Source organism: Numida meleagris, chromosome 7, assembly GCF_002078875.1.
Source record: "Numida meleagris isolate 19003 breed g44 Domestic line chromosome 7, NumMel1.0, whole genome shotgun sequence".
NCBI classification, from domain to species: domain Eukaryota; kingdom Metazoa; phylum Chordata; class Aves; order Galliformes; family Numididae; genus Numida; species Numida meleagris.
In genome coordinates this window covers 4,653,022-4,661,766 of record NC_034415.1, presented here as the reverse complement: position 1 = coordinate 4,661,766, position 8,745 = coordinate 4,653,022, and the positions used below count along the sequence as shown (strand labels likewise).

Here is an 8,745-nt window from a genome sequence, read left to right as displayed (position 1 = left end):
CGCTCCTCTTGCGGCCCTCGCCGGCCACCGTCCGCCGGCGAGGGGCGGGGCCGGACGGAGCGGGAGGAATCCTCCGGCCGGCAGGAGGCGCTGCGGCCCTGCTCCTCAGCCCGGCGTTCTGGCTCCCTAGCAACCGAGACGTTGGGGGCGGAAGCGGAAGCGGGGCAGCCCGACAGCGGGCAGGACGGAGCTCTTCCGCGGAGCTCGGCGCAGGCTGCCAGCGGGAAGCGGCCCGGCGGCGGGTGACCCGCGTTGGCCTTTCCAGGCCCGGCCCCGCCGCCATGCCCAGTCCCCGCAGCAGCCGCGAGCGGCGCAGCGCTCGCCCCGAGTTCGCGTCCTTGCTGAGCCAGCGCGGCCCCGGCGCCCCGGAGAGCCCGTCCCGCCGCCGCGAGTCGGCCGGCTCCGCTCCCCCGCCGCTGCCCGAGGAGGACTGCATGCGGCTGAACCCGTCCTTCGTGGGCATCGCCCTCAGCTCTCTGCTCGCCGTCGACCTCTGGGCCTCCAAGCGCCTGGGAGTGTGCGCCGGGGAGGCCTCGGCCTGGGGCAGCGCCCGCCCGCTGCTGAAGGTGGTTGAGGTGTCGGGGCACGGCATCCCCTGGCTGCTGGGCACCTTCTACGGGCTCTGCCAGAGCGACAGCTCGGCCACCAGGGAGGTGCTGCTCAACCTGTTCTTCGGTGAGGCCGGGAAGGGGCTCCCCAGGCGGGAGGACGGGGCCCAAGGGAAGGGGAGAGTGGAGAGTACCAGAGGAATCTCAGCTCTTGCAGCCCCAGGGAGCCACCTGACTCCTAACGGCTATTGTGGTTGCCAAGAGTTGCGGCATCTCAGCAGCTGCTCCAGCACACAGACATCAGCGCCAGCCGGCTCGCTGCAGGCAGTATCTGCTCACATTTATCTGTATCAGCCAGTGTAGAAATCTGGCTCAAAGCATGCACTGTAATTACAGATGATGTAATATTTTTTCCCCTGGCATCCTGTAGGGTAGATGTAGATCCAATGTTTTTGCTTGCCTAGAAACTGCAGTAGCTCCGAAACAACAGATCTCTCCAGAACCCCGGTCCTTACCCTGTGAGACACCAAGGTGTCTCACGTGGATTGTTTGAATCTAAATGTTTGGTGGGGAATGTATGCTTTTGTGCATCTTGTTCCCTTAGCAGAGTGTGGTTAGGTCACAGTGTCCCTGGACAGCTGGTGGGAGGCCCTTGGTGGCCTCCAGCTGCTGCTCTGCTCAGAGCAGCACTGTCCTGGCACCAGGGCCACCCTCTGGGGAAGGAGCCCTCCCTGACATCCAGACACAATAAAAAGAATAGATTGAAATGAATGTAGTTGTTTAAAAAAAAAAACAAAAACCTCACACAAAACAAACATTCATTCTTAAATGATTAACCAAAGAGAATGAACTGAAGTAGCCAAAGGACTTTGTGCCCAGCAACACAGGTTACAACAAGCAGATATCAATCTCTCAGACAAGGCTTCCTAGAAGCAGCAGCCACAGCTGCCAGCAGTAAAAGCTGGCTAAAGGGGATAGAGAAGACACTGCTAGCTGCCCTTGCCAGGCAGTGGTTGACATCTCACAGGCGCTTCTGACTTCCACCACAGCAGCCTTTAGCACTCTGGGAGAAAGCTGGTACTAAGCCATCCTTTCCTCAGCACCTAAAAGCCAAAGCCTGGTTGCTTTTTAAAAACTGGTGCCCCCAGCAGCAGGGAGAAGCCAGGTGAGGAGCTGTGAGCCCTCAGACCTGCTGAGGAGTGCCTGGACCCCCCTTGCACTGAGCCACAGCTGAGCACCTGAAGCAGATTGATCATTTACCAGGGTCAGTGCACTTTGTGCAAAGTGATGATGAATCAGCATGGGCTGGCTGGGAATATTAAGCCCTTGGTTGCCTTCAAATTAAGGAAGGATTTGGGCCCAGAGTCACAGAGATCAGATTTCACGCAGGAAGAAGAGTGCCTAGGTGCAAGCCCAGAGTGCTGACAGATATGCTCATGCACAAGTCCAGGCCCTGGATGAGTGCTATGCTCTCCCTGCCTGGTTACTGCAGCCATGGGAAATACCACCTTCTCTTAGCAGCTTTGGTAGCTCTGCATTTTCACAGATAATGGCTTTGCATTGAGTCTCGTTTCCCATGGGACAAAACACTTCCATTTTTGCTCACTCACTGTTACTGTCTTCTAGCACTGGTGCTGGATCTCGTGCTGGTGGCAGTGGTGAAAGGGATCGTCAAACGGCCGCGGCCTACCCACAACAAGATGGACATGTTCGTCACCGTCTCGGTTGACAAGTACTCCTTCCCGTCAGGCCATGCCACCAGAGCTGCCCTGGTCTGCCGCTTCGTTCTGCACCACCTGGTGCTTGCCATCCCTCTGCGGGTCCTCGTGGTGCTCTGGGTTCTCATCGTTGGCATTTCAAGGGTCATGCTGGGCAGGCACAATGTGACGGACGTGCTCTTCGGCTTGTTCCTGGGCTACGCGCTGTACAGTGTGGTGGAGTACTTCTGGCTCTCCCCGCTAAACGCGCCTGCCCTGTTTGCACTCTGGAGCCATTGATGGCTGCACCCCTCCCAAAGGAGGAGGCATACACCCTGTTCTCTAAGCGCACGTGGAGAGGGGGTACTGCGACTCATATCTGTCCAGCCAACACTTAACACTAGTGGTGCAGCAGGCTCCCAGGCCTGCAGTTCGACACTTGGTGCTGTCTTGCCCTGCTGATGGGCTGTCAGGCAGAGCATGTGCTGGCCAAGCAGCTGCACTGTCTGCTCTCCAGTGACAAACCAGTCCCCGCAGAGCCTGGGCAGAGGTCAGCACATCCATCTGGCAGCTCACTGCTGATACTGTGAATCAGCATGCCCTTACTGGGCACCTGCTGTATTAGCCTATGATGTACGTGGTAGCAGGGCCTTTGCAGAGGTTTCTCCGCAATTGCCTGCGTATCTGTGTGCTGTAAATACACTGATCATGTTGCTGTTGTGAGTGCACCTTGTGCAGTCTCCTCCATAACACCCATCTTTGGGGGACTCACTGAGATCTGTTCCCATGTTTATAAAGAGCTCTGCCTTCTAAGTAACGTGTCTCTTCCCTTTTTCATGTGATTTAAGCACGGCCCTGAGACCAGATCTCAACCAGCAAGGTCACAGGCATCTGGCTGCCAGTACTGTGGGGAAGGGATGGGGTGGCCAAGGGTTTGGCCCATCCATTCCCTCTCCAAGAGATGGGGAAGCAGCTCCCAGCGGCAGTCTGCTTCTAATACTGCTGTACAGAGCCTTACAGCTCTTTTTTTCCCCTTCCACAGGTTTTTCCATTGCCCAGGGGTGACAGCAACTCCTGACTACACTGACAGCACTATGTGGAATGAGCCCTTCCCCACAGCCCCACAGTGGCTGAAATAAAAATGTTCCCCTGTGGGGCGAATCCAGCCCTCCAAAGCTCCAACTGCAGGGTCTTCCCTGTGCTTCCACAGACACCTGCTCTCCCTTCATGCCTGCTGTCACTTGTCACCCATTGCTCTTCAGAGCACTGGCACTTGTAACAGTGGGGGGGACTAGTGCTCCCTGCCGGGCTTGCCCCATGGCGCCCTAGTAAGGTGCGGCAAGTGCAGCGGGATGCATGGCATCGGTCATGGACTGAGCAGGGCAGGGGCAGAGTCCAGAGCTTGGGGACTTTTGGCCCCTCTTCCCACTGCCAAGGGGCAGTGCAATGGCAAGCTGTGCAGCTGTTTCGCAGCACGGCTAGAAACCAGCACGTCTTAGTGCAATCAGGGCTGGGCTGATCCCAGAGGAGGCAAAAGTCCAAGGGAGTGATTGATTTTACAGCACGCATGTCATGGGGCTGGGCTGCCCCTCACCCCCTTGCCAGATCCAGACACCCCAACAGCGTTCCCCCGCAGGGTGTCCCCTCACAGGGCTCCCTGGCTGAGCACTGGGGCAGCTCCTGGCGCAAGCTGCTGACGGAAAAGCGAAGCGCCAGAGCGAGCCGTGCGCTGGCTTCCTGCCCCACAGCCCCTGTGGGAGGAGTGACGGCGGGGGGGTAGGCCACTCACCGCCATACGCCATAAATCCAGGCTGCGCTGATTGCGGCAAAGGGTCGGAGGGCGGCATGGCGAGGCGAGTGGCCATCATCGGTGGAGGCAGCAGCGGGCTGTGTGCCATCAAAGCCTGCCTGGATGAAGGGCTGGAGCCCGTCTGCTTTGAGAGAAGCGGGGACATCGGGGGGCTATGGAGGTTTGAGGTAAGCCGTGCCAGCTGCAGGCTGTGTGTTGTAGCTGTCACCAGGGGGATCAAAGTGGCCACGGTGGGGTCGTGGAGCAAGGGTTGCACACATATCTCCTCCCATCCCAAAGGGTCCTGGGGACCCTCGCTGGCAGCAGAACTCCCCCAGCCCTACTGCAAGGCAGTGACCTGCCATGGGACAGGCCATCAGGATGCTGAGCTGTTCCCCATGCTCACAGGAGCAGCCCGAGGAGGGCCGCGCCAGCATCTACCGCTCTGTCATCATCAACACTTCCAAGGAGATGATGTGCTTCAGTGACTTCCCCATCCCCGATGACTTCCCCAACTACATGCACCACTCCAAGATCATGGAGTACTTCCGCATGTACGCCCGGCACTTCGACCTGCTCCGACACATCCGCTTCAGGGTGAGCACCGGGGGCCAGGGAACAGCACGGGGACGGGGCCATGGAGACACTGACACCCGCTCCCCCCACCCAGACCAGTGTGTGCCGTGTGACCAAGCGCCCCGACTTCGCCGCCACGGGCTGCTGGGAGGTGGAGACCGAGAGCGAGGGCAAGCAGGAGTCAGCCATCTTCGACGCCGTGTTGGTGTGCACTGGGCACCACACCGATGCACACCTCCCACTGCACGCCTTCCCTGGTATGCTGCCGTGTGCCCTTGGCATGAAAGAGCGCCCAGGAAGCTCTCATGCGGCTGTCCCCATTCTGCCCTCTGCTTTTCCTCCAGGTCCCATCTGTCTCCCTGCTTGGTTCAAACCCCAGACGGGTCCTGCAGAGCCATGGAGGGCTCCTCTTCATCTTTTGGAGGTGGCCCTCCAGCCCAGCAGTGGGAAGCACAGCATTCCTCCTCCTTCTCCACAGGCATTGAGAAGTTCAAGGGCCGCTACCTCCACAGCCGTGACTACAAGGAACCCCGGGAATTCATGGACAAGAGGGTCGTTGTCATTGGGATTGGGAATTCAGGGTCAGACCTGGCCGTGGAGATCAGCCAGACAGCCAAGCAGGTAAGCAGCAGCAGTGAGGTCCCCACAGGCAGAGCATCCTAAGGACACCCCCATGCCAAGGTGTCTTCTCTGAGCTGTCCTTGGTGCCCCTATGACCATCACACCAATAAGGAAACAACTTTCTTCCTCACCCAGGTCTTCCTCAGCACCCGCCGAGGTGCGTGGATCTTGAACCGCGTTGGACAGCAGGGGTACCCCATTGACACCATCTTCACCACTCGCATGAAGTCATTCTTGCAGCACCTGATGACCTCCTCCATGGCGAGCGACTACGCAGAGAAGCAGCTGAACATGAGATTTGACCACGTAAACTATGGCCTGAAGCCAAATCACAGGTGCCAGCAAACACATCCTCTGATGATGTCCATTTCTGAGGCTAAGCATCCTTGGAGCAGGATGCTGCAGAGACATCTCAGGGCCCTGATGGCTCCTTCTGTCCTCCAGGGTCCTCGACCAGCACCCGACCATTAACGACGACCTGCCCAATCGCATCATTTCAGGCAGGGTGCGGGTAAAGCCGAACATCAAGCAGTTCACAGAGACATCTGCCATCTTTGAGGACGGCACTAGGGAAGACATCGATGCTGTGGTCTTTGCCACAGGGTACAGCTTCTCCTTCCCCTTCCTTGAGAGCTACGTAAAGGTGGTGGAGAACCAGGTTTCTCTCTACAAATATGTGTTCCCTGCTGACCTGGAGAAGCCGACGCTGGCTTTCATTGGCTACATCCAGCCTCTGGGAGCCATCATGCCCATCTCAGAGATGCAGTGTCGCTGGGCCACCCGAGTCTTCAAGGGTAAGTGAGACTAATTGTCCCCTGAGACCGCAGCTCTGGAACCAGGGCAGATGATGTCCAGCCATCTGCCTCCTGTGCCTTTGGTTGTGCAGCCCCCTCACACAGGGCTCTTCCCCCCAGGGCTGAACAAACTGCCACCGAGGCATGACATGGAGGCTGACATCAAGCACAAGAGAGAGGAGATGGCCAAGCGGTAAGGCCCCACCAGGACCCAACTGGAATGGGGCAGCTGCCCGAGAAGGCTGCTGGTGGGCTCCTATGGCCACATCCCACCAGAAAGCAGGGTCCAGACCACTGTCCCTGCCCACAGGTACGTGGCCAGCCGGCGGCACACCATCCAGGTGGACTACATTCCCTACATGGACGAGCTCGCCTGCCAGCTGGGCGTCAAGCCCAATCTGCCAGTGCTCTTCCTCACTGACCCGAAGCTGGCCCTGGAGGTGCTGCTGGGGCCCTGCACGCCCTACCAGTACCGCCTGCAGGGCCCAGGTGCATGGCAGGGGGCTCGGAAGGCCATCTTGACCCAGCAGCAGCGCATTGTTCAGCCCCTGCAGACACGGCATGTGGAGAAGCACACCTCCACCATGCCGCTCCTCCTCAAGCTGGCTGGGGCCCTGGCAGTCTTTGCTGTCATCTTTGCCTACCTGTAGGTTGCTGCACTCTGCCTGGTGGGGCTGGTAATGCAAGGGGAGGCTACACCACCCCATGGCAGTCATGCCCCTCAAATCAAGGGAACTCTCTGCTTGTCGGCACGGCCCCACATGAGTGCAAAGCACCAGACCCTCTCAGCTGGGGCAGACCCCAAAAACACCCTTCAGCGACACTGGGATGAAGGAAAAGCCCTTCCCATGTGTGGGGAAATGCCCCATCCTGCTCAGGTATTGCTGTTGGGCGAGCAGAGATTTGCTGGACCCTTCTGTCACCTGTAATCCCAATGTGCCTCCACTGATTACACTCACATGGTTTCTACATAGCAAAGGTATAGCAAAGTTTCTAACCAGATTAAAGTGTTTCCAACAGAGCCAGGTGCCTGTCCTGTTACTCACATTACCCTGTGTGCTGAGAATACACAAGCGTTGGGGTCTGCATACACGCACACACATGTATACATCCACAGCAAAGCAGTCTTGCCTGGGGCACGTGCAGCTGGAACAGATCCTGGGGATCACACCAGCACAGATCAGTCCCATCCCTGTAACCCACACGCAGCCCCTCAGAGGACATGCGCTTGGGACCTGGAGTGGTGCTGACTGTTCCAGGCTGCCACGCACCAAGGCTAGCACTCATGCCTGGAGCATGCCCTCTCTCTTGTTTTCCACACAGTGACTTGCCAAAATTTGGAGCGTGGCCACATCTCAGCCCCCGCACCCAGGAAGTTCCTGGGGCAGGCTTCAGCATCATTACACGCTTATAGAAAATAATGAGCCCTTTGCGGAGGGCGGGAGGGAGGTGTGGCATGGCGGTGCAGGAACCTGTAGATCATGTCTAGATGAAACATCTCGTGATGCCCCAGCTGACCTCAGCCATCCACGCCGAGAAACACAGGGACACCCAGCACAGCCGAGCGGCACCAAACACGTCCCTCCTGTGCCACCCACCAGGCTCGGTGTCCTCCTGTGTGCCCAGCGGCACAGCCTCCCCTGCCACCACCGCTATCACTACTGCCAGACATGGCTGCCCAGAGAGTAGCCATCATTGGTGCCGGCGCCTCCGGCTTGTGCGCCCTGAAATGCTGCCTGGATGAGGGGCTGGTCCCTACCTGCTTCGAGAGGAGTGGGGACATCGGGGGGCTGTGGCGGTTCGAGGTAAGCCCCATGCTTTACCAAGTTGCCCTAGGCAGCAGCAGACAGGATTGCTTACTGGCAGCTAATGAAGAACCGCTGGGATATCCCCTTGGTGCAGACTGGGACGCTGGCAGCACAGGATTGATCCTGCCCAATGAGCCACTGCTGGGGTCAGTTGTCACCCCAGGGCTTGCTTTCCTGCCTTAGGCTGCATGTTTCCCATCCCTCCCTTCCCAGCCCGTCCTGCTCCCACCCATCCCTTCCGCTGGTCCCACGTGCTCCCCCCCAGCTGTCCCACTGCTGCTGGCATTACTTTCTTACCTTTCCTGATCCATTCTTTCTCTGGAAGTCCTGGCTGCTCCTCATCTTGCTCCTGTGCCTCTCCTACCTCCCACGCACAGGCACAGGGTGCTACCTTTGTTCTCCTTGCCAAGGGAAAGCCCCAGAGCTTGTTTCTGCCCCCACCAAGTGATGCCACTGTCTTTTCTTCCCAAGACCATGCAAACCTTGCATGTTCCGTTGCTCTGTCCAGCCTTGCTGTGAGCAGGACAGCCTGGGAAATGCTACACAGTGCTGGCACGGGGTTTGGGGCTGCTTGGCCAACATGATGCTGGTTTTGCCCAACAGTGGAGCAGAGCTAATGCATGGGAGACAGAGGTTGAGCTGCTGATGCAGATATCAGGATCTGGGCTGAGCTGATACCATGGCTGCCTCAGTCCTGTGACCAGCGGGGCAGTGGTAGCACAGGTGGGTTTGGGACTGCCACATGTTCCCCTGGCCAGCACTGAGCTGTGCCCCATGCTCACAGGAGCAGCCCGAGGAGGGCCGCGCCAGCATCTATCGCTCTGTCATCATCAACACTTCCAAGGAGATGATGTGCTTCAGTGACTTCCCCATCCCCGATGACTTCCCCAACTACATGCACCACTCCAAGAT

The 8,745-nt window shown here is 58.4% G+C and overlaps 2 protein-coding genes across 3 annotated transcripts in view; both read left to right on the top strand.

Annotated features, from left to right (window-relative positions):
- PLPP6 (phospholipid phosphatase 6) lies at positions 138-3,058 on the top strand. Its single transcript, XM_021404766.1, has 2 exons — positions 138-675; positions 2,175-3,058. Exons 1-2 carry the CDS (start codon positions 282-284, stop codon positions 2,543-2,545), a joined length of 765 nt encoding a protein of 254 aa, XP_021260441.1. The 5' UTR covers positions 138-281; the 3' UTR covers positions 2,546-3,058.
- LOC110402544 (dimethylaniline monooxygenase [N-oxide-forming] 5-like) overlaps positions 3,410-8,745 on the top strand; it is a 7,737-nt gene continuing 2,401 nt past the window's right edge. The window contains exons 1-8 of one of the 2 annotated variants that reach the window (XM_021404756.1): positions 3,410-4,222; positions 4,443-4,631; positions 4,705-4,867; positions 5,089-5,231; positions 5,367-5,566; positions 5,676-6,025; positions 6,146-6,218; positions 6,336-6,507. In XM_021404756.1, coding sequence (XP_021260431.1) covers positions 4,091-4,222; positions 4,443-4,631; positions 4,705-4,867; positions 5,089-5,231; positions 5,367-5,566; positions 5,676-6,025; positions 6,146-6,218; positions 6,336-6,507 — 1,422 coding nt within the window. In that variant the 5' untranslated portion in view covers positions 3,410-4,090. Of the gene's footprint in view, positions 4,223-4,442; positions 4,632-4,704; positions 4,868-5,088; positions 5,232-5,366; positions 5,567-5,675; positions 6,026-6,145; positions 6,219-6,335; positions 7,047-8,745 lie in introns of those variants that run through there. The other variant, XM_021404757.1, reaches the window with a different exon arrangement.

Coding starts and splice junctions, on each gene's coding strand:
- PLPP6 (XM_021404766.1), top strand. CDS start 282: ATGCCCAGTCCCCGCAGCAGCCGCGAGCGGCGCAGCGCTCGCCCCGAG. Junction 676..2,174: donor GCTGCTCAACCTGTTCTTCG/GTGAGGCCGGGA, acceptor ACTGTCTTCTAG/CACTGGTGCTGGATCTCGTG.